We start from the raw sequence: 26,050 nt of genomic DNA, 5'->3' as shown, positions 1-26,050 counted from the left end.
GGTATGGGCATTACGAATTTGTAGTAATGTCTTTTGGTCTTACGAATGCCCCTGCTGCTTTCATGAGCTTGATGAACGGGATTTTTAAGCCATATCTGGATCTCTTTGTGATCGTATTTATTGATGATATACTGATATACTCCAAGAGTAAGAAGGAACATGAGGAGCATTTGAGAATTGTGTTGGAAATGTTGAGGGAGAAAAAGCTTTATGCCAAATTCTCCAAGTGTGAGTTTTGGCTAGATTCAGTGTCCTTCTTGGGGCACGTGGTTTCTAAGGATGGAGTGATGGTGGATCCTTCTAAGATCGAAGTAGTGAAGAATTGGGTAAGACCTACTAATGTGTCAGAAATAAGAAGCTTTGTTGGTTTAGCCAGTTACTACCGTCGATTTGTCAAGGGATTCTCTTCTATTGCTTCCCAATTGACGAACTTGACTAAGCAGAATGTTCCATTTGTATGGTCGGATGAATGTGAGGAAAGCTTTCAGAAACTCAAGACCTTGCTGACTACCGCACCTATCCTTACCTTGCCAGTAGAGGGTAAGAACTTCATTGTGTATTGTGATGCATCCTATTCTGGTTTGGGTGCAGTGCTAATGCAAGAGAAGAACGTAATTGCGTATGCTTCGAGGCAATTAAAGGTGCATGAACGTAACTATCCGACCCACGATTTGGAGTTGGCTGCGGTAGTGTTTGCATTAAAGCAATGGAGACACTATCTATATGGGGTTAAGTGTGAAGTCTATACGGATCATCGTAGCCTACAGTATGTCTTTACTCAGAAAGATTTGAATTTGAGACAGAGGAGATGGATGGAACTACTGAAGGACTACGATATTACTATCTTGTATCACCCAGGAAAAGCTAATGTTGTGGCAGACGCCTTAAGTAGAAAAGCAGGGAGCATGGGTAGTTTAGCTCACTTGCAAGCTTCTAGGCGCCCATTGGCTAGAGAGGTTCAGACTCTGGCTAATAACTTTATGAGGTTAGAAGTAAATGAGAAGGGAGGATTTTTGGCCAGTGTGGAGGCGAGATCTTCTTTTCTTGACAAGATCAAGGGAAAACAGTTTGATGATGAGAAACTAAGCCGAATTCGGGATAAGGTGTTGCGAGGAGAGGCTAAAGAAGCAAAACTCGATGAGGAAGGTGTTTTGAGAATTAAGGGAAGGGTATGTGTACCCCGTGTCGATGATTTGATCCACACTATTCTTACAGAGGCTCATAGTTCCGGATATTCTATACATCCTGGTGCAACCAAGATGTACCGTGACCTAAAGCAACACTTTTGGTGGAGTAGAATGAAGCGCGACATTGTTGATTTTGTTGCCAAATGTCCAAATTGTCAGCAAGTAAAGTATGAACACCAGAGGCCCGGAGGAACACTTCAGAGAATGCCCATTCCTGAATGGAAGTGGGAGAGAATTGCAATGGACTTCGTGGTTGGTCTTCCAAAGACATTGGGTAAGTTTGATTCTATTTGGGTAATTGTGGATAGGTTAACTAAGTCTGCTCACTTCATTCCGGTCAAGGTGACTTACAATGCAGAGAAGTTAGCCAAACTTTACATCTCAGAGATTGTTCGGTTGCATGGAGTTCCACTCTCCATCATATCAGATAGAGGTACGCAGTTTACTTCTAAGTTTTGGAGAACATTGCATGCTGAATTAGGTACTAGGTTGGACCTTAGTACTGCATTTCACCCTCAGACCGATGGACAGTCTGAGCGAACGATTCAAGTGTTGGAGGATATGCTTCGTGCATGTGTGATAGAATTTGGTGGCCATTGGGATAGCTTCTTACCCTTAGCGGAGTTTTCATACAATAATAGCTATCACTCAAGTATTGACATGGCCCCATTTGAAGCATTGTATGGTAGGAGATGTAGGTCTCCCATTGGGTGGTTTGATGCATTTGAGGTTAGACCTTGGGGTACTGACCTTTTGAGGGATTCATTAGAGAAAGTGAAATCTATTCAAGAAAAGCTTTTAGCGGCTCAAAGTAGACAAAAGGAATATGCAGATCGAAAGGTTAGAGACTTGGAGTTTATGGAGGGTGAGCAAGTCTTGCTGAAGGTTTCGCCCATGAAAGGGGTGATGCGGTTTGGTAAAAGGGGTAAACTAAGCCCAAGGTATATTGGTCCCTTTGAAGTACTTAAGCGAGTAGGAGAGGTGGCTTATGAGTTAGCCTTGCCTCCAGGGCTGTCCGGAGTGCATCCGGTATTTCATGTGTCTATGTTAAAAAGATACCATGGGGATGGAAACTACATCATTCGTTGGGATTCGGTTCTACTTGATGAAAATTTGTCCTATGAGGAGGAGCCTATTGCCATTCTAGATAGAGAAATTCGCAAGTTGAGATCAAGGGAGATTGCATCCATCAAAGTCCAATGGAAGAATCGACCAGTTGAAGAGGCCACTTGGGAGAAGGAGGCTGATATGCAAGAAAGATACCCACACCTGTTTACAGATTCAGGTACTCCCTTTTCGCCCTTGTTTTCTTCTCGTGATCGTTCGGGGACGAACGATGGGTAAATTGGTATCTATTGTAACGACCTGTTTAGTCGTTTTGAGCAGCAGATTTTATTTCTGGAAAAACTGTGTGAGTCGACGGAACCCACGACGGACCGTCATGGGCACGACGGGCCGTCGAGGGTGTCTCGTTCCAAAACACTTAGACTTCTGAAATTTGGGTACTGAAATCGACTCTCTGAACTTCGTGACGGACCTGCAGGACGAACCGTCGTGGGCACGACGGACCGTCGCAGGTGTCTCGTTCCAGAACACTTAGACTTCTGAAATTTGGGTACTGAAATCGACTCTCTGAACTTCGTAACGGAATGGCAGGACGGACCGTCGTGGGCACGACGGACCGTCACAGACCCTTTAGTAGGAATTGAGTCTCTGAACTCTGTGACGGAGCAGCAGGACGGACCGTCGCAGGCGCGACGGGCCGTCACAGGCTGCATAATCCCAGGCTGGGTCGGATTTCTGTTAAGTAATTTAAGGGGCGTTTTGGACTATTCCTGCTTTAATTATAAAGTTAGTGGGTTAATGTTAATAAGTCTAATTACTTGGGGGTTAAAAGAGGTAACCTTGAGTTAATTAGTGGGATATTATTGCCATCTTTATACTTAATTATATGCTAATTAGGGTAAAAGAAAGAGGGTTTGAATAAGAAAAAGAAAAAGAACAGAAAGAGAGGGAGAACGAGTAGAGAGAGAGAGAAACGAAGAGGACAACAAGAATTTGGGGAATTTGCTTGCTTGATCACGAATCTTCGGTGGAGGTAGGTTATGGTTTATGCTATTCGTAGTAAACTCTTAATAGCGAATGATATGTATTGGGTAGTATTGTAAACCCTTCTATATGCTTAATTGTATGCATGTATGATGTGATTTTGTATATAATTGTGATAAAATAAGCATGATGAAGCTATTGAATCCCAAATCTTGAAAAACCCTAATCTACTTTGTTAATGAGATTGATGATGCCTTAGTATAAAAGAAGGCTTGATGAACTAAAGTAATGGGGTTGATGATGCCTTGGTATAAAAGAAGGATTGATGAATTAATAGAATGAGATTAGTGGAGCGGGTGTCACGAACCGACACGTAGTATTAGGGGGACCGGGTGTCACGAACCGACACGTAGAATTAGGGGATCGGGTGTCACGAACCGACACGTAGAATTAGGGGATCGGGTGTCACGAACCGACACGTAGAATTAGGGGATCGGGTGTCACGAACCGACACGTAGAATTAGGGGATCGGATGTCACGAACCGACACGTAGAATTAGGGGATCGGGTGTCACGAACCGACACGTAGAATTAGGGGATCGGATGTCACGAACCGACACGTAGAATTAGGGGATCGGGTGTCACGAACCGACACGTAGAATTAGGGGATCGGATGTCACGAACCGACACGTAGAATTAGGGGATCGGGTGTCACGAACCGACACGTAGAATTAGGGGATCGGATGTCACGAACCGACACGTAGAATTAGGGGATCGGGTGTCACGAACCGACACGTAGAATTAGGGGATCGGATGTCACGAACCGACACGTAGAATTAGGGGATCGGGTGTCACGAACCGACACGTAGAATTAGGGGATCGGATGTCACGAACCGACACGTAGAATTAGGGGATCGGGTGTCACGAACCGACACGTAGAATTAGGGGATCGGAGTGTCACGTACCGACACATAGTAGTAGGGGAGCGGAGTGTCACGTACCGACACAAGAGGAATAAAGATAAAGAATCTTGAAAGATGTTAATATACTCAATCTAATGAACCTAATTCCCAAATGAGTATGGTATTGAGGCTTGAGTCCTCATGTGTGAACTTGGCGGTGCTTATTAATGATTATAGAACTTGTTGTTGCTACACGTTGAGTATTGTAGTTGATTTATGATATTATCTGATATATACTGTTTTCTATTTTGAGTTGGCCGATGATATCTACTCAGTACCCGTGTTTTGTACTGACCCCTACTTGTATTTGTTTTCCTTGGTATTTGTGGAATGCAGCAAACATACCGTCGTCTTCAACTCAACCGCAACTCTAGCCAGTCTTCATTACACCGGATTTCAGGGTGAGCTAATGCTTCTAGCTTGGACTGGATCTTCTTCCTCATGTCTTGATGCCTTGAAGTTCCGGCATGGACTAGCTTTTGTTTATTTTAGCTTCTTAGAATACTCTTAGTTTAGTAATTTGATCATAGATGTTCTTGTGGTGATGACTTCCAGATTTTGGGGAATAATAGATGTTGAATTTTAGAAGTTATTGAATTGGTTTTTATTAATGAGTTTAAGTCTTCCGCATTACTTTCTGTTGATATTAAATTGAAATGTTAAGGTTTAGATTGGTTGGTTCGCTCACATAGGAGGGTAAGTGTGGGTGCCAGTCGCGGCTCGGTTTTGGGTCGTGACAGAAACTAGTGTTGGAACTAAACTAGTTTTGAACAATGTGAAACATGCTCCTGATTATCGTCTACACCTGATTTCTGTTGGTGTTTTAGATGATGAAGGACATGTTAGTACCAACGGTGATGGAAAATGAAAGCTCATCAAGGGTTCCTTGGTTGTGGCTCATGATAACAAACGTCGTGGTCTATTCTAGACTACGACCTCTACTTGTGTTGATATGGTGAATGCGGTTGAGAGCAAAAACTCCTCAACGTTATGACACAAGAGACTTAGCCACATCAGCGAGAAAGGACTTAATGTTCTTGCCAAGAAGAAATTTTTGTCAAATTTCAAAATTGCTAAATTAGAAAAGTGTGAGCACTGCTTGGCTGGTAAACAAAATAAAGTTTCCTTTAGTCCTACCCTCCTTCGAGAAAGACAGTGTTGCGTGAGTTGGTGCACTCTGCTTTATGTGGTCTAATGAAGACAAAGACATTGAGTGGTCCAATCTACTTTGTCACTTTCATTGATGATTGCTCGATAAAACTTTGGGTCTATGTCTTGAAGACTAAAGACCAAGTGTTAGCTAGGTGTCTTTAAGAAGTTTCAGGCTTCAGTTGAAAGAGATAATGCTGGTGAATATTGTGGACCATTTGACGAATACTGCAAGCATCAAGGTATTAGCCACCAAAAGACTCCTCCCAAGATTCCTCAGCTTAATGGTTTGGCTGAGAGGATGCACATGACCTTGATGGAAAGAGTTAGATGTTTGCTTTTTGAAGCAAAGTTGCCGAACTCATTTTTGGGGTGAGGCTTTATTGACCGCTGCACATGTTATTAATCTATCTCCTGCTATTTCTTTGCAAAGTGATGTACCAAATAGTGTTTGGTACGGAAAGGATGTCTCCTATGACCATTTGAGAGTATTTGGTTGCAAAGCTTTTATACATGTGTCAAAAGATGAGAGGACAAAGTTAGATGCCAAGACAAGGCAATGCATCTTCATTGGATATGACCTAGATGAATTTGGTTATAGGCTAAATGTTTCACGCCCCGAGCTACCCCCGAGACGCGGACACGGAAACTAGGACCACAATTGATCCCAAGCTAACCCTGCTAGCATGATCATGAGCATACTAAAGATAATAAGCTGTTGCGGAAGCTAAATCATTCTTAAAATGAAAAGATGGGGAATACCCATATTCTATAACTGAGATATTTGAAAACAATGAGTTTAATACAAAAGAAATATTAACTCAATACAAAGCTAAATCTAACTATGTCTGAAAATAGCCTCTTAACTAGACTAGAAATACTGGGACAAGCCCCATCTAAATCTAGCAAAAACTGAAACTAAATGACTAAAGACTGAAATGAAACTCATGACTGTTGTCCTCGGAGAATGAGGACTCACCACTGAATCTGCTGAACTGGAGATCCGGAAATCGATCTATGCGTGATCTAGATGCTGAGAACCTGAACCTACATCACGAGAAGATGTAGCGCACGTATGCGTTAGTACTTGAAAGGTACTGAGCATGTAGGATAGAGTAAAGCTGAAATAAAACATAATTGAACAAGCACAAAAATAAGTATAATAATCTGAACGCGATGTGTTGATTTCTGAGCTAACTGAATGCAATGACCAATTTATAACATGCTGAAACTGAATACTGAATATACTGATAAATGGTCAATGCAGAGAGTCTGACTGAACTATGGGAGCTACTAATAACCGATAATAAAACCATATGAGCTAAATGTGGAGTCCGATGTATACGCCCCATCGAGAGGACCCAATATACCCTGTCAAAGGTATAAAGGCATGCTGGCGTGATCACTAAACTAATTGCCCACAGAGGGGACTTACAACCTACTAGGCTAGTAGTTCTAGGACTATTGGGTACGTTAATCCCTAGTCTAACTCGGTATTATGCTACTCCCAATGAATTTTGTAAATTAACTGATTATATCTGAATTTCTATAAATACTGGACAGCTCAAAACTGAACATGCAAACTGAGAATGCAACAATTAATCTGGTAATTATGCATTTATAACTGAGGCATGTATATCTGAAGTGTCTGAAATATATGACCTAGCATGTGTAAATCAAGAACTACAGAAATACAAAGCTAGGGTTCTGAAATTCATGCGATAATCTGAGTAATAACATGATAATCTGATTTGGAACATATATTTAATAAATTCATGAGTTATATCAAAGTTCTAGAAACCCTCGGTTTAATCATGATAAGAGAATCAAGAACTGACTGAAACTAAGGACCCAATGGGTGAAAGAACCCACTAGTGAAATCCCACATACCTGGTGATGAAGTCCACGAAAAAATACTTAAGTTTCGGGGCTGGAACTGCTGGAGCTTGTGGCGTTCTTGAACTAGGGTTCTTGAGCTTTTTTTCTCCTCTCTTGCTTCTAATTTTCTAAGTTTTGATTTAATGTTTTGACTTGGATATGTTTTAATTATGTCTTAAACTGACTAAAATCTGATGATTTAGGGTCAAAACGACGTAACTTAGGGTTTAAACGGACTGGGAAAGGTCAAAAAGACCCCTGGGAAGGTTGCTGTCGGGCCTCACGGCCGCCAGGACTAACGGTCCGTCGTGCGCCCGACGCCCCATTGTTGGGTCCGTCGTGAGGGCCTGTTCGACAGGCCTTTACTAAAATGGGCATAACATTTTACTCGGAGGTCTGATTTTAGCAAGGTCGATGGATATGGAAAGATAATTCAATTATCTATCTGTGGATAGGTCCTGAGAGACCTAATTCATTTTGTGCTAAGAGTTATGATCATTTTAATTTGACCCAACTACATTTCCCTTAACTGGCTGCAAATTTTCCACCTACGATCAGACCTACGGACCGTAGGTCCACCTACGAACCATGCTGGTCATCCATATCTCTTGTCAGAGAGTGGTTGAAAGGAGTCTTGATCGACGGTCACGGACTACGGACCGTTGTTTGACCTACGGACCGTATGTCCGTCCGTCGTCCATGACTTAACCAATTTTTCTAGGCTGAAATTTTTGGGATTTTCTGATCCCATCGACGGTTGTGCAGGACTGACCGTGGTTCAGGCTACGGTCCGTCGATGCCACCGTTGGTAGCACCTGCAGATTTTTTTGAAAAACTAATTTTTGGTCTGTTTGGCTACGGGGTGTTACATTATCTCCCCTTTTGGAACATTCATCCTCGAATGAAGACTAAACTAGCTGAAATAGAGGGAGAGAGATGCAAACCCCACTACTAAACATTGAGAACTGAGTTCTGACTGAATTGAGTTCTGAGTACATGCAATTATGCTAAAAATGAAAGTACAAACTGAGGGAACATGATTCTAAGACTGAATTTACGCATGAATGACTGTAAAACTGAAGAGGAACTATTACCTCAAGCTGGAGTGGAATCGGAAGGAAAAAGGTAAGGATACTTGGCTTTCATGGCTGCTTCTGCTTCCCAAGTAGCTCCCTCTACGGACTGACTCCTCCACAAAACCTTGACTGAAACGACTTCTTTGTTTCTCAACCTTCTAACCTGACGGTCAAGAATCTCAACTGGTACATCCTCATAAGAAAGACTATCTTTCACCGCCACACTCTCTAATGGCAGTATAGAGGCTGGGTCACCCACGCACTTCTTCAAGAGTGAGATGTGGAAGACCGGATGCACTGCTGCTAATTTTGCTAGCAACTCTAACTCATATGCCGCCTTGCCAATCCTTTTCAAGATCTTGTAAGTGCCTACATTTCTAGGACTGAGCTTCCCTTTCTTTCCAAATCTCATCACCCCTTTCATAGGTGAGACTTTCAGAAAAACCGAATCATCAACTTGGAACTCTAGTTCCCTTGTCCTTACATCTGCATAAGATTTCTGACTACTTTGGGCTGTCTTAAGTCTATCTCTAATAAGTTGCACTTTCTCCATAGCATAAAGGACTGAATATGGCCTTATCAAAGCTGCTTCACCTACTTCAAACCAAGCAACAGGAGATCTACATCTACGCCCATATAAAGCCTCATAAGGGGCCATCTGAATGCTGGAATGGTAGCTATTATTGTAGGCAAACTCAATAAGAGGAATGTTATCATCCCAACTACATTTGAAATCGATCACACTAGCTCTCAACATATCCTCTAAGGTCTGAATGGTACGCTCTGCGTGCCCATCCGTCTGTGGATGAAATGTTGTACTAAGGTTAACTTGAGTACCAAGACCTTTTTGAAATGACTTCCAGAAATGAGAGGTAAACTGAGGACCTCTATCTGAGATGATAGACAAAGGAACCCCATGCAACCTCACAATTTCAGTAAGGTAAAGCTTGGCATAGTCCTCTGCCGAATATGTGGTCTTGACCGCCAAAAAGCGAGAAGACTTAGTCATCCTATCAACTATCACCCAAATTGAGTCATGTTGTCTGCGAGTACGAGGTAACCATGTGATGAAATCCATATTGATCACATCCCACTTCCAAGTAGGAATATCGATCTCTTGAGTCATACCTCCTGGTTTCTGATGTTCTACCTTGACTTGCTGGCAATTGGGGCACTTACTCACAAAGTCTGCTATATCCCTCTTCATGCCATTCCACCAATAGACTTCCCGCAGATCGCGGTACATCTTAGTGGCACCTGGATGAATAGAATACCTGGAGTTATGAGCTTCTGCAAGAATATGCTGCCTCAACTCTCCCACATCAGGAACACACAATCTACCTTGGTAGCGAAGTACACCATCTCCCCCTTGGGAGAAAACCTCCACTCTCTGATTGTTGACTGCACCCTTTAGTTCAAGCAAGATCGGATCACTCTCTTGCTTTTCCTTAACCTCCACTACCAAAGACGATTCTGCCCCATTCTGAACTGTTACACCGCTGTCTGATATGCTCATAAGGCGAACTCCAAGCAAGCAAGCCTGTGAACATCCTTCACTAGCTCCTTTCTTTTTTTCCTCAACATGGGCTACACTACCCATAGATAATCTACTAAGAGCATAGGCCACTACATTCGCCTTTCCAGGATGATAATGCACACTCATATAATAATCCTTAAGGAATTCAAGCGATCTCCTCTGGCGAAGATTCAACTCTTTCTGGGTGAACACATACTGAAGGCTCTTATGATCGGTGAACACATCTACATGAACACCATACAAGTAGTGTCTCCATATCTTGAGTGCAAACACCACTGCTGCAAGCTCGAGGTCATGAGTTGGATAGTTCTTCTCATGCACCTTAAGCTTTCTAGAGGCATAAGATATAACCTTATCTCTTTGCATCAACACACAACCAAGGACAACTCTGGATGAATCGCAATAGATCACATAACCATCTAAACCCTCTGGTAGAGTCAAGACAGGAGTTTTAGTTAATCTAGTTTTCAATTCTGCGAAGCTTTTCTCACAATCATCTGACCATTGGAACTTGACCATCTTCTGAGTCAACCTAGTCAATGGTGAGGCTATGGATGAAAATCCTTCCACGAACCTTCTGTAATAACCTGCTAGACCTAAGAAACTTCTGATATCTGTAGCAGAGGTAGGTCTGGGCCATTGTTTCACTGCTTCTATTTTTTGTGAATCTACGCGGATCCCTTCGCTAGATACAATGTGACCAAGAAAAGCAACGGATTGCAACCAAAACTCACATTTACTAAACTTAGCGAATAACTGGCGATCTTTGAGAGTCTGCAGAACAACTCTCAAATGACTTGCATGTTCTTCCTCACTCCTAGAGTAAATGAGGATATCATCAATGAAGACGATAACGAACAAGTCTAAGTACTGTTTGAATACTCTGTTCATCAAATCCATGAAAGCTGCAGGAGCATTGGTTAGTCCAAACGACATAAATTCAAATTCATAATGACCATACCGAGTTCTGAAGGTTGTTTTCAGAATGTCACTATCTCTGACTCTGAGCTGATGATAACCCGATCTGAGGTCTATCTTTGAGAAATGACTAGCACCCTGAAGTTGGTCAAACAATTCATCAATCCTGGGGATGGGATACTTATTCTTGATTGTGACCTTGTACAACTGTCTATAGTCAATGCACATTCTGAGAGAACCATCTTTCTTCTTTACGAACAATACTGGTGCACCCCATGGTGAAATACTAGGTCTGATGAAACCCTTATCTAGAAGGTCTTTCAACTGCTCTTTCAATTCCTTAAGCTCTGCTGGAGCCATTCTGTAAGGAGGAATAGAAATAGTCTGGGTATCTGGAAGGAGATCAATTCCAAAGTCGATTTCCCTTTCGGGAGGAACCTCGGGAAGATCTTTTAGAAATACTTTAGGAAATTCACAAACTACTGGAACTGACTCAAAAGATGGGGTTTCAAGGCTAGAATCCTTAAACCGAACTAGATGATAGAGATAACCCTTAGATATCATCTTTCTGGCCTTAAGGTAAGAAATAAATCGACCCATAGGCGCTAGGCTACTACCCTTCCATTCTAAGATTGGTTCATCCGAAAACTGAAAACGAACAATCCTAATTCTACAATCGACTGAGACATAACATGAGTGTAACCAATCGATGCCTAGAATGACATCGAAGTCTACCATTTCTAACTCTACTAGATCTGCTGAGGTGACTTTCTGAGAGACTATGACAAGGCAATTTCTGTATACTCGTCTAGCTATAACTGGGTCACCGACTAGAGTAGAGATTGAGAAGGGTTCTGAGAGAGTTTCTGTACTGAGACTGAATGGGACTGCTATATAAGGAGTTACAAAAGAAAAAGTAGCCCCTGGATCTAACAATGCATAAACATCAAGGTCAAAGGCTCGTAACGTATCAGTGACTATATCAGGAGAACCTTCCTGATCCTGGCGAGCCTGAAGAGCATAAAGTCTGTTCTGGCGCTGATCGCCACCTGTACCAGATGAGTTACCCTGCTGAGACTAAGCTCTACCATTACCACCTCTTTGACCCTGTCTAGAAGGACAGTCCCTTAACCTGTGACCAGACTGACCACATCCAAAACATCCTTCTTTTCCTGCAAGACACACGCCCGGATGGTTCTTACCACACTTAGGGCAAGTGGGGTAAGTGTTGGTGCCTGAAACACTTCCCTGAGACTTAGAGCCTGGTGCTCTGCCCTTCTGGTCATACCTATTCTTGGAGGATAGAACACTAGCTAATGAATGGGCTGGTGCTGAAAACTTCTGCTGACCCTGTGAGCGATTTCCACCACCCAATTTCTGCTGAGAATAGTCATAGTTCCCAGTCCTAGCCTTCTTATTTTCCTTATCCTGTTCCCTAAGCTTATCACCCTCAACCTGGTGAGCATGAGTCATAAGCCTAGAGATGTTCATATCTCCCAGCAACATAGCATTTCTGCACTCTGTCTTCACCAAATCTAATACTCCATACAAGAACTTATTCATCTGAGCCCTGGAGTCAGCAACCATGTGAGGAGCATACCTGGAGAGTTAGTTAAACTTCAGCCCATACTCTTGGACTGTCATGTTTCCCTGCCTCAAGTTCATGAATTCTTGGGCCTTTGCTTCTCTCAACTCTATTGGGAAAAACCTGTCGAGAAAAGTCTCACTGAAGCACTCCCAAGTAATTGTTGCTGCATTTGCACCCCTATTCTCCTTCCACTGAGTGTACCAGATATGAGCCACGTCTTTCAGCTGGTATGACGCCAACTCAACCCGATAATTTCCAGTAACCTGCATCACCTCAAAGATCTTCTTGATTTCGTCCAAAAAATTCTGAGGATCTTCATTATTCTGCGATCCTAAGAACTCAGGCGGATTCATCCTAACAAAGTCTCAGACCCTTGCTGCTACTGATCCACTATTTTCATTCATAGGATTTTGAACCCGATTATTCTGGTGGGTCATATTCTGAGCCAACATCTGTATGGCATTCCTGAACTCATCATTGGAGACTTCTTGATCTGGGAATGGAGGAGCTGCGTTTGCATTCCTGGCATTGGCATTCCTAGCGTTAGCTCTACGAGGAGGCATGATCTGAAACGTAGAACGTTAAGTTAGAATGGAATAAGATCATACCTTACACACGATAAGAGTAACAAGAAAGTGATGGTTTTCCTAAAACACTTTATAGCCTCCCTAACATTAGGTGTGGTGCACTTCACACCCATGAAAAGGACTCTACTTAGTGCGGCTTTTTCAGATATCTCACGACTCTTGAACCTAGTGCTCTGATAGCAAGTTTTCTCACGCCTCGAGCTACCCCCGAGACGCGGACATGGAAACTAGGACCACAAGTAATCCCAAGCTAGCCCTGCTGGCATGATCATGAGCATACTAAAATAATAAACTGTTGTATAAGCTAAATCATACTTAAAATGAAAAGATGGGCAATACCCATATTCTATAACTGAGATATTTGAAAACAATGAGTTTAATACAAAAGAAATATTAACTCAATACTAAGCTAAATCTAACTATGTCTGAAAATAGCCTCTAAACTAGACTAGAAATACTGGGACAAGCCCCAGCTAAATCTAACAAAAACTGAAACTAAATGACTAAAGACTGAAATGAAACTCATGACTGTTGTCCTCGGAGAATGAGGACTCACCACTGAATCTGCTGAACTGGGGATAGGGAAATCGATCTATGCGTGATCTAGATGCTGAGAACCTGAACCTACATCATGAGAAGATGTAGCGCACGTATGCGTCAGTACTTGAAAGGTACTGAGCATGTAGGATAGAGTAAAGCTGAAATAAAACATAACTGAACAAGCACAAAAACAAATATAATAATCTGAACGTGATGTGCTGATTTCTGAGCTAACTGGATGCAATGACCAATTTATAACATGCTGAAACTGAATACTGAATATACTGATAAATGGTCAATGCAGAGAGTCTGACTGAACTGTGGGAGCTACTACTAACCGATAATAAAATCACATGAGCTAAATGTGGAGTCCGATGTATACTCCCCATCGAGAGGACCCAATATACCTTGCCAAAGGTATAAAGGCATGCTGGCGGGATCACTAAACTGATTCCCACAGAGGGGACTTACAACCTACTAGGCTAGTAATTCTGGGACTATTGGGTACGCTAAACCCTAGTCCAACTCGGTATTATGCTACTCCCAATGAATTTTGTAAATTAACTGATTATATCTGAATTTCTATAAATACTGGATAGCTCAAAACTGAACATGGAAACTGAGAATGCAACAATTAATCTGGTAATTATGCATTTATAACTGAGGCATGTATATATGAAGTGTCTGAAATATATGACCTAGCATGTGTAATTCAAGAACTAAAGAAATACAAAGCTAGGGTTCTGAAATTCATGCGATAATCTGAGTAATAACATGATAATCTGATTTGAAACATATATTTAATAAATTCATGAAGTTATATCAAAGTTTTAGAAACCCTAGGTTTAATCATGATAAGAGAATCAAGAACTGACTGAAACTAAGGACCCAATGGGTGAAAGAACCCACTAGTGAAATCCCACATACCTGGTGATGAAATCCACGGAAAAACACTTAAGTTTTGGGGTTGGAACTGCTGGAGCTTGTGGCGTTCTTGAACTAAGGTTCTTGAGCTTTTTTTCTTCTCTCTTGCTTCTAATTTTCTAAGTTTTGATTTAATGATTTGACTTGGATATGTTTTAATTATGTTTCTAGGCTTAAAATGACTAAAATATGATTTAGGGTCAAAACGACGTAACTTAGGGTTTAAACGGACTGGGAAAGGTCAAAAAAACCCCTGGGAAGGTTGCTGTCGGTCCACACGACGGCCAGGACTGACGGTCCGTCGTGTGCCCGATGTCCCGTCCTTGGGTCCGTCGTGAGGGCCTGTTCGACAGCCTTTACTAAAATGGGCATAACGTTTTACTCGGAGGTCTGATTTTAGCAAGGTTGGTGGCTATGGAAAGATACTTCAATTATCTATGTGTAAGTAGGTCATAGGAGACCTTATTCATTTTGTGATAAGAGTTATGATCATTTTAATTTGACCCAACTTCATTTCCCCTTTACTGGCTGCAAATTTTCCACCTACGGTCAGACCTATGGACCTACCGTAGGTCCACCTATGAACCATGCTGGTCATCCATATCTCTTGTCAGAGAGTGGTTGAAGGGAGTCTTGATCGACGGTCACGGACTACGGACTGTCGTTTGACCTACGGATCGTAAGTCCGTCCGTCGTCCAATACTTAACCAATTTTTCTAGGCTGAAATTTTTGGGAGTTTCTGATCCCATCGACGGTTGTGTAGGACGGACCGTGGTTCAGGCTACGGTCCATCGATGCCACCGTTGGTAGCACCTGCAGATTTTTCTGAAAAACTAATTTTTGGTCTGTTTTGGCTACGGGGTGTTACGATATGATCCAATTGAAAAGAAACTTGTGAGAAGCTGTGATATTATTTTCATAGAGAATCAAACAATTGAAGATATTGACAGAGCGGAGAAGGTAGAATCTTCACGTTTTGATGGTATAGTTCATCATGATGACGTTCCTCACACAAGTGTGCATGATGTTGTTGGGCTTGATAATCATGGTGACGCCCAGAATCATGTATCGAGTCAACATGTTGATGTTGATAATAACAATGATCTTGTTATTGATGATCCTATTGCTCATGAAATTGTGGAGGAATCAAATATTCCAATTCGGAGGTCCGATATCGATCTTCTTCCTCCCGTTATTCACCCGATGAGTATGTGTTACTCACTGACGAGGGAGAACCTGAATTTTATGAGAAGGCTATGGAAGATGAGCATAAGAATCAATAGATTGAAGCCATGCAAGATGAAATGAAATCACTGCATGAGAACCACACCTATGAGTTGGTAAAATTGCCTAAGGGCATGAGAGCTTTGAAGAACAAGTGGGTGTTCAAAGTTAAAGTTAAGAACACAACTTGAACCCTAGGTACAAAGCTAGATTGGTTGTTAAGGGATTTGGTCAAAGGAAGGGTATTGACTTTGACGAAATATTTTCTCCTGTTGTGAAAATGTCCTCGATTCGCACAGTTCTAGGTTTGGCTGCTAGTCTTAATTTAGAGATTGAGTAGATGGATGCAAAGACGACTTTCCTTCACGGTGACCTAGAAGAAGAGATTTATATGGAACAAACTAAGGGCTTCAAAGTAGAAGATAAAAAATTTTTTGTGTGAAAACTCAGAAAGAGTCTATATGGCTTAAAGCAAGCTCCTAGACAGTGGTACAAGAAGTTTGAATCTATTATGGGGGAGGAAGGCTATAAGAAGACTTCTTCAGATCATTGCGTATTTGTACAAAAAAATTTTGACAATGATTTTATCATCCTCTTGCTGTATGTGGATGATATGTTAATTGTGGGCAAGAATACTTTCAAGATTGAAAAGCTGAAGAAAGAGTTGCGTAAGTCTTTTGCGATGAAAGACTTGGGTCATGCCAAGCAAATTTTGGGCATGAGAATTACTCATCTCAAAGATGAAAGTAAGATTTATTTATCCCAGAAGAAGTATGTTGAACGTATACTGGAGCGTTTCAATATGAAGAATGCTAAGACTGTTAGTACACCTCTTGCTAGTCATATAAAGTTGAGCAAGAAGATGTGTCCTACAGTTAGGGAGGAAAAAGGGAACATGACCAAAGTTCCATATTCCTCCGTCGTTGGAAGTCTAATAGATGCAATGGTGTGCACTAGACCTAATATTGCTCATGCAGTTGGTGTTGTCAGCAGATTTCTCGAAAATCCGAGAAAAGATCATTGGGAAACTGTGAAGTGGATACTCAGGTATCTTAAAGGAAGCTCAGATGAATGCTTGTGTTTTGAAGCATCAAATCCAATCTTGAAAGGTTATATAGATTCTGATATGGTAGGTGACCTTTATAACAGAAAATCCACTACTGGATATTTGTTTACTTTTTCAGGGGGAGCTATATCATGGCAGTCAAAGTTGCATAAGTGTGTTGCACTATCTACAACTGAAGCTAAGTATATTGCGGCTACTGAAGTCGGCAAGGAGATGATATGGCTAAAGCGATTTCTTCAAGAGATTGGTTTGAATCAGATAGAGTATGTTGTCTATTGTGACATCCAGAGTGCTATAGACTTGAGCAAGAACTCCATGTACCATGCAAAAACAAAACACATTGATGTCAGATGTCATTGGATTCGTGAAGAAGTGGAGAGTGAATCATTTCACGTCAAAAAGATTCACACAAGTGAAAATCCAGCAGCTATGCTTACCAAGACGATACCGAAAGACAAGTTCGAGTTATGCAAAGAACTTGTAGGTATGAGCTCTCTCTAAAGAAGATGAAGATACCTCCTTCCAGTGAATGGGACTAGAGGGGGAGATTTGTTAAGTCGATCCTATTTTTTTTGGTCATTTTTTTCTATTCAATTGATACAAGTAATTGTTAAAAAGGAACAGTAATTAGAGTTGAAAATAAAAGATTTGGTGGTTGTCAATTTGGTAAGATTTGCAACCATTTTTGACTTTGCTATATTTACCTATGTCATTAGTGACATAGGCATTGTTTTATCCCTCTATAAATAGAGCATTTTTGCTCATTTGTAGATCACACCAAGTTAGAGAGAAAAATCATTTTGAAAGCAAAGTGAGGTACTCCATAAACTATACAAGAAAAATAGTCTGTGAAGAAAAATAAAGTGTGAGCGATATTTTAGTAAGGTGAAAATCAAAAGAGTGTTGTTCCTTTTGAGTGTGTAGTAGTCATTTTGCGTATTGTATTTGTGACTACACAGTGCAAAATTTCTTACTATAGTGATATCAATTGCTCCTCTTGGCCCATGGTTTTCCTCTTTATTTAGAAGGATTTTCACGTAAAATTCTTAGTGTCATTATTTTTCTATTTTATTGTGTTTGTCCGCGTTTTCCCATAGCTATATGAAAGAAGTTAATATTGACATCACCAACACATACACATAGCTAATTAATTCTTGATTTAGTCCTCCAGAAGTCCTTTTGAGCTGTTAGGAGGTTAACATAATTCGTTATGAGGGTGAACTCGACCTGCTATGGAAAAGGGCTAAAATGGTAGCCGGGGAAAAACTACTGAATATGGCAAACATCAATACACATTTGAATAAAATAATTATAGTTTAATTTCTTTATGTTATATGGCTATAACTATACAATAAATAGCAAAGTTAATTATTTATCAATAATCAATTTTTTTTATATTTAATATAAATAAATAATAAATAGGAAAGTCATTATTACACTCAAATAATTATGTCCTCATCAATATGTTCTCTTTCATTAATCTCTCTATATTACAAAATTTTTGTATTTTATCCCAATTCCTTTCAATTCAAGATCCTTTTGTATGATTTTAGGAACGATTTTTTAGTTCTCCAGGGAAAAACTATAGCTAACATTGATAAGTATTTAGTGTCTATAGCTACGATTAAAAATAATTATTATATATGAATATATTTTACTATTAATCAGCAAAGATAAACTTGCATGCCAATATGCTTTGTCTAGGTGTCTTTCTCGGCCACAAGCCCACAACTCCTTATGTTTTCGATTTGATCTTTCTCTATTATTAACTTAAATCAATGTAATTTTTCAAAATCTTTCAAGATCAGATAATTTGTCCGATTTTTACATCTAATTCGGTATACTTATTTTTCAGGTAGCATCGATTTATTCTCTTTGTACAATTTTTCATAATATTTGTATAAGAGTGTCTATAATTTTAAATTCACAGTGTTTTAGTTAAACCTTTTATTCTCTCCATTAAAATGCGAAGATTAGAATTATGAAGAAAGTTACGGCGAGATATTACATTATTTGATAAAAATCAGAATGACCCCATACCAATCCAAATGGATGATGTTTAAACTTCAAAATCTATACTAAAAAAAAAGTTTAAAAGAAAGAAAAATAAGTGTTCCCGAAGAACCACAAAAACCACCAAAAGAATATTTTATCATTCCCCAATTAGTTTGTATTTACTTGTTTCCATGTTTTTTGCATACAATTGAATACTTGTATAATTTTTTGTGTTTATATCATTGCTATCTTCACATTAAATTGGACAATATGGTTAGATATTTGCACACTTCATTGTTGATTTTCTTAATACATGAAAATGTCTAGTTATCAATACAAGTATTTTCTTTTTCCTTATATAAGTATACATTTTGATATATGTATACAGTATCATACATGTATACATAAATAAAATGTATTTTTTAAAAAAATTTATACTTTAATATGTTATTATATATGGATACATTTAGTTATCAAACAAATATATGTATTCCATATTCAAACAGTAGGTGTATTAGTGTATTCACCGTATAATTATTTAATAAATCGGGAATTATATTTATTCTATCCAATTTTATATGATATGAATGCATATTTAGTTGGTATACATGTTATATTCAATGTATGTATATTCATTGTATTTATTTATACTTTATCATTATAAGTTTATTATGTATTTTATTATTAATTTTTGTTTATGCATATGCAGTGAAATGGATTTCGTGTGTTATAATAATTTCTAATTGAAGCTACGTATATGTGAATCTATAAATAACAATATAATCCATTGCCTGAAGACAAATCTTGGCCCAAATCAATAAAAGATGCTCAGAAATATGTTGTATTTTTTAATAAAAAATTGATAATATTTCTAAAAATATTTTATGTGTTTACACATTAAATAATCTTAAAACATGAGATCAACTAAATATAGATGGTTTTTTAATAATGGGTAGTATGACAATGTAAATTGGTGTGATTTAAGGCATTGCCATATTTTTCGAAAAAACTATCATTTTTAATATCATCTAATTATGGATTATATTTTAGTATACAAAATAAATACACTTTGAATACATGAAATATAGCGATTTTATCATAATAATTATAGATACATAAAGTAATTATGATAATTATAGCTAAAAAAATCTGATAACCCATAAAACTATAATCATTTATGTAAGTTTCTCTTTTTGAATTCCACCCAATCTGAAAAGGAGCCTTCTCATTTTTTAGAAGATGTTGCATGCCAAAGGTTGGTTGATTGCTTTTGCAAAAGGTGAAGGGTGTTTGCACCACTCTTCTTTGTCCAGTAAAGTTCTACTCTTCCTCTGTTATTTGATTCTTTTTCTTTTTAATTTATGTGATATTAATTTAAAATTTGACTTAATCACAAATATGAATAGTTTTAAGTGAATTATACATATAAGGGAAAAACATCAAAAATTTGTTAACTTTTATTTATCAGTCAACTTTACCCTTATTATTAAAATAAAGTTATTCTTACCCCTACCATTAATAAACTTATCATTCGTACTCCTTTCTTGGACAGAAATTCCTAAATCAAACAAAAGTAACCTGAATTCTTTTAAACAACACATTCCCATTTTAAACCTATGCATGATCCCTCTAAAATACCCACATAATCTCCAAAATTGATTTCAATCAAGTGTCCGGTCTCTCCTTTAAAATTAACCCCACCTATTATAATAAGGACTCCAACTCATACCAAATTAAACCTCCAAGATGACCAACAACATGGTTAAAATATTGACATTGAATTTTGAAGAGATCTGCAACGGTTTCCAACTAGTTTCATGGATAGCCATTGAATTGGAGTTGAAGCCTTTTCTTCTTTTTCAATTGCAACTGAAGTTTGAATAACTAGTTATTCCACCATTTCAAAAAAACAAAAGATAAAAAGCTTGATTTTGATTTGAAAATTTGGATTTTTTACTTTAATATAATGAGTTGGGGGTTGGGTTAGTAGAAAATTCATTTTAAACGGATAAATTAGGCAACTGAAATTAATTGGGGGATTCCGTCCAAGTCAGAGGTATATGTGTTAAGTTTGTAGACGGTGGATACATGAATAACTTTATTTTAACGGTAATGATAAAGTTAATTAATAAATAAAAATTGAGGAATATTTTGATCCTTTTCCTTATATTAAAAGACTTAAAACGTTGAGAGGAGATCATATCTACAATTTGGAAATATTTCGAGAAAACTAGAGTTGGTCCTCAAAAAAAAACTTAAAAATGGTTGCAATGTACATAAATGTATACACATGTCTAATTACATAATTATACATTATATATACACGTTATACACTACTAATATAATACCGATACACCACATTTTACATTATACATGTACATGCCACCGTTTTTGTCACCCGTACAATGTAAGAAGTCCAAAACACAATTGACCATCAAATTAAAGACCATTACATTAACATCAACCAGATTTTATTTTTACCCAAAATAGTGCTTTTAAAAGGAGTTCCAAAAATATACTGAATTTTTTTTCAACTTATGTCCCTTTTGAGATGTTATACTAGTTAAATGTTAAAAAAAGGATGTTTCTCAAATTAAAGACTCAAATTTTGTTCAGTCTCAATAAGTCTGAACAAAATCTACCAGTGATAGTCTAGCTAGGACTATATTAATTTTCATGTATGAATTCGAGTTTCTCTTCTTCCTTTAATTAATTCATAGATAATTGATAGTTGATTGATATTTGTAGATATCAAGTCCTAATTTTTCTTCTAATTGTTGTTCCATTGGTAAGTACATTACTTTTAAACTTGAGAATTCTGGTTCGAACACCATCATTATTATATACTTAATAGAAAAAAGCTAAGCAAATACAACTTTAACTAAAATAAAAAATCTAATTAAAAAGAGCTTTGCTTTTGCTCACATTTAAAGTATATACTATGAAATTAAATAATGTGGACATTGCGTAACGAATTAATACGATTCTCTATCTAAATATCATATACAATTTGATAATAATTTATTTAATCTAAGATCTCTTGAAACCATTTTGCAATGGTGAATTTGGAGTTAATCTCTTGTGTATTGTTGTTTCAGAGTGAATGGTTGGCGATGAAGGAGTACTTCTTCTATTATTATTATGATGATGATGGTGTTGTTGTTTTTGGTGATGATGATGTGGACTTGCACTAGTAATTTCTTTGACTTGTTTATCATCTGTTGGAGCTGTGTACACAAATGTTACCATTGAGTTATCTTCATAGTCCTTTAAAGGTTCTAACGTTGTCACCACATTACTCATATCTGGTCTAGCTTTTGGCCTATGGCTTAGGCATTGATAAGCTACTAATGCTGCCTTTTGAACTCCTTCTTCTGAGTACATACCTTCGAGCCTTGGATCCATTATTCTACGTAGTTTTCGAGGATCTTTTAGTTGTGGTCTTGCCCAATCTACCAAGTTTTGTTCTCTATGTGGACGACCTTTGTCTACAGATCTTCTACCCGTTAGAAGCTCTAATAGTACTACTCCGAAGCTGTATACATCACTAGCTGCAGTCAAATGACCTATACGAAGAAAAAAGAATAATATTCAGCACACAGTAATACTAGCATTTAGATGAGATGGTCACATATAATATTAATTACCGGTCATGATGTATTCAGGAGCAGCATAACCATGTGTTCCCATGACTCGAGTTGAGACGTGTGTGTCATCTCCTTCTGGACCATCTTTTGCTAGTCCAAAATCTGATAGTTTAGCAGTGTAATCCTGTTCAACAAAATCAGTTATATATTAGGGTTTTAATTTACTCAAAATATATATAGCACAAGATATTACTACTTACGGAGTCTAACAAAATGTTTGAAGCCTTGAAATCGCGATAAATGACAGGTTTTTTAGCTTCATGGAGAAAAGCAAGACCTTTAGCAGCACCAATAGCTATTTTCATCCTCGTTGACCATGGAAGTGATACTGAATATCCTGCAAATTATTTTTAAAAAAATTCAGTATTATATATATTTTGACTTTCTACGTACAAAACCGATAGTTGCTTTATAACTAAACTTTAGTTGACCTACTCCTTTTCATAAGGTAGGAATTGGTAAAACAAATAAAAGTATGGTACAACAACCACCCTCAATTTTCACAAAAATTGACTTCTTCATATTACTATTATTAAAATACTTAATAATTACTTCCCTTCTTCATCAAATATTAACAAACATTTTAACAAAAAAGTAATTAATGAAAAAAAAAAACATACTTCTAAAAAGTTGATTCTCCAAGCTTCCTCTAGGCATGTATTCATACACTAGCAATCTATTATCTTCTTCACAACAATATCCAATCAACTTCACTAGATGTGGATGCCTCAATTGTCCAAGAAATATCACTTCTGTCTGTTCACAATTAAAAAAGAAAACACGTCACGTTTTAATTATTGAACCTAATAATATATGATATATATCAGGTTAGTTAAAAGATAACTATTTGTATGTAGGTACGTACCAGCCATTCTCTATGACCTTGTGAACCATCTAAATCGAGGTTTTTAACAGCAACAGGCTGAGCTTTAATAGCATTAGGTCTAAGTTTATCATCAATGAATCCTTTGTGAACTGGCCCAAACCCTCCTTCACCGATGAAATTACTCGTGGAGAAGTTTTGTGTGATCACTCTAAGTTCTTGTTGGGTAAAGGCATGAATATTTGAACCAGCAAGGGAGATAGAAAGATCTGAGGATATAGTGGATGAACTAATATCCGATACAGGTATCCCATGAAAAGAAATTTGTTTTGTAACGGACACTTTTACTATTTTTGGATCTTTTTTCGAATTTTCATATGATTTAATACAGCTAGGAACAAGTGATTCCCATCCAATCTTCATTTATCGTTGTAAGTTAAATAAAATATACTTTGATTCGATGATCGATGATCGATAATCGATATCTATGTTGTTGTTGGTATGGAAAAAAAATGAAAGTTTTTTTGGATTTGGATATGGAAATGGAAGAATGGTTGGGTAAGGATTTATATGGAGAAAGTAAAGTTGTAATATTCAAAAATATCCAACTTCTTTTGCTACAAGACACACAGAAAAAAGTTTGGGAATACCTTTATATATATGTCATTTTGATATCATGCACTGTGTAATTTTTTCTTTTTCGATGAAAATAAAAAAATTGATTATTTAAGTGTATATATTTTGTAGTTGATATATTCTTGCGTTCCCATAGTATTTAATTCGTTGTACGTGTTTTCTAATTTTTTGACGGGTCTAACATATGGATATAATAATATTATTCTTTACAAAAGTATTAAGGACAGTGGAGATAAAGTTATATGTCCTCCATTTTTATTTTATGTTGCACTGTTTGTTATCGTTTAAAATAATTCTTAAATATTTATATAATCGAAATGAAATAGAAAGAACGCGAAACGCTAGCACTACAGGGTCGATTTTTTGGGGGGATGAAATTATTTATAATTTTTGTAAAATAACATTATTTGGAGGGAATAAAAATAAAGGTGCATATTAAATGGACCGGTGAGCATATGATTAAGAATAAATGAGTGGAGTAATATTAATGTATAAGTGGACAAGGGCAAAATAGGGAGTTAAAAAAGATTTAGTTGGAATGGAAAATGACTTGGCTGCCCCCACCCTTTATTGTTTGACTTTGTTTAAATTGGATTATTACTTGATATTTTAGGAAGCTTTGGAAGAAATATGTGTTTCCAGACCTTCTACATTTGTGTCCATTTTCCATCTGTAAAGTAAATTTATTCCGACTTGTTTGACCTCCTTTTAATTCTTTTATTTATTCATCAAATATTTTTTAAAAAAAATTCATTTTGAATTCTATAGATCTTAGGAATCGGGATTCAAATATCAACTTGAGGAAAAAATTACGCTCAAAGGAGTCATTTCGTATCTAATAAGAAATTTATTTATTTAAGTAATATTTTTTAAAATTTATTTTTATTTGTCTACTTTGATTTTGCAAGTTTTTAAAGAAAACGTTTAATATGCTTATTTATTTTTAATTCCTGATTTTTTTTGAGAAATGTCTAATTATTATTGTCAGTAAAACATGACAAAATATATTTTTCTCTTTTATGCTAAAAGTGAAAACATATAATTTAGCGTACCAAACGAGTAAAAAAAATGAACGGAGAAGTACCAACATTTGATTGCTATACTTAGAAAAAATTTATTCTAATATAAAATTATTATTATTTTTTATTTGTAATTTATAAACCCTCCTGCCGCAGCGTAGCTATATATAGCTCAGGATATCTAATATTAAATATCTTTTATCGGAAAATTATACTATATATATAAAAGTAACACGAAGTATATAAGTTAAAAATTATTTTTCCTATATATATATATATTTTAAATCTCGAATTCTCTTTAACAAAATTTTTGTTTTCGCCACTGCCAGTAACTAATACATGTATAAATTATGAGAGAGTTGATGTACTCTCTTATGTGCGAGCTAGGAAGAAGATGGAATAACTATTATTTACGTAATTCTAACTTTTGATCAAAACATCTCCTAAGTTATTCTTTCATCAAACTAAATTTGAATTGACAAATTCAATTATTTTGTATCCGTGTTGATAAAGAAAACAATAAAATGATTGAGACACCACTATTATAATTTTTTTTAAAAAGACAAATTTTGTGGTGAGATTTTTCAAATTATTTGTAGTGAGATTTTATGGGAAATATACGTATAATTTACTTTTCTAGTAATAAAATAAAAATAAATTGCATGAAATCTGAGTGATTCCAGTTTGGCCCATTCTCCCAGCGCGTTTCTACGCCGGGGTTCTTTGATTTAATCAGCCACCAATAATTAATATATGTTGTTGAAAATAGCTAATAAGGACAAAAATATGTTTTAACAAAAAACTATAAAGTAAAGCACTAATTTGGACAATTACATATGTTTTAATTGTGTATTACTTTCTTAGAATTTGTTAGGGCGGCCTCTCTGAGGTTAATGTAATTTGAAATACGCACATAGAGTGTGTTTGGTACGAAGGAAAACATTTTCTGGAAAATGTTTTCCAATTTTCTCATGTTTGGTTGGGACAAAATCTTGGAAAATGCTTTTCAAATCAACTCATTTTCCTCAAAATTAAGGAAAATGACTTCCCTTCAAAAATTAAGGAAAACATTTTCCAAAACTCTCCTCCAATTTCAAATTATCTTTTTTTGGGGAAAAACATTAATTTGAAAAAAATATTTTCAATTTCAAAATTTTATTTTTCATTCGATCCCTGACAGCCCCACCCACCCACCCACCACCGGCTTGCCCCCCAACCCCACCCCCTCCCCCAAAAATTAATTTT

At 37.3% G+C, this 26,050-nt stretch overlaps 1 protein-coding gene across 1 annotated transcript; it reads right to left on the bottom strand.

Moving 5' to 3' along the window:
• Positions 1-21,574: 21,574 nt before the first annotated feature.
• On the bottom strand, positions 21,575-23,776 carry LOC107024638 (serine/threonine-protein kinase RIPK-like). Its single transcript, XM_015225628.2, has 5 exons — positions 23,193-23,776; positions 22,948-23,083; positions 22,528-22,664; positions 22,328-22,451; positions 21,575-22,246 (listed from the first exon to the last, which is right to left on the bottom strand). The coding sequence occupies exons 1-5, from the start codon at positions 23,571-23,573 to the stop codon at positions 21,711-21,713; spliced, it is 1,314 nt and encodes a 437-aa protein (XP_015081114.1). The 5' UTR covers positions 23,574-23,776; the 3' UTR covers positions 21,575-21,710.
• Between the last annotated feature and the right edge of the window lie 2,274 nt (positions 23,777-26,050).

The sequence above is a fragment of the Solanum pennellii genome, chromosome 7 (assembly GCF_001406875.1).
Source record: "Solanum pennellii chromosome 7, SPENNV200".
NCBI lineage: Eukaryota > Viridiplantae > Streptophyta > Magnoliopsida > Solanales > Solanaceae > Solanum > Solanum pennellii.
The sequence above is the reverse complement of the archived record's forward strand: the minus strand, read 5'-3'. Positions and strand labels throughout refer to the sequence as shown.

Excerpts from the sequence above, each read along its gene's own strand:
- LOC107024638 (XM_015225628.2), bottom strand. The coding sequence starts at position 23,573 with ATGAAGATTGGATGGGAATCACTTGTTCCTAGCTGTATTAAATCATAT. Across the intron at positions 22,452-22,527 it reads CAAACATTTTGTTAGACTCC|GATTACACTGCTAAACTATC; the intron begins GTAAGTAGTAAT and ends TTTGTTGAACAG. Across the intron at positions 22,247-22,327 it reads TCCTGAATACATCATGACCG|GTCATTTGACTGCAGCTAGT; the intron begins GTAATTAATATT and ends TTCTTCGTATAG.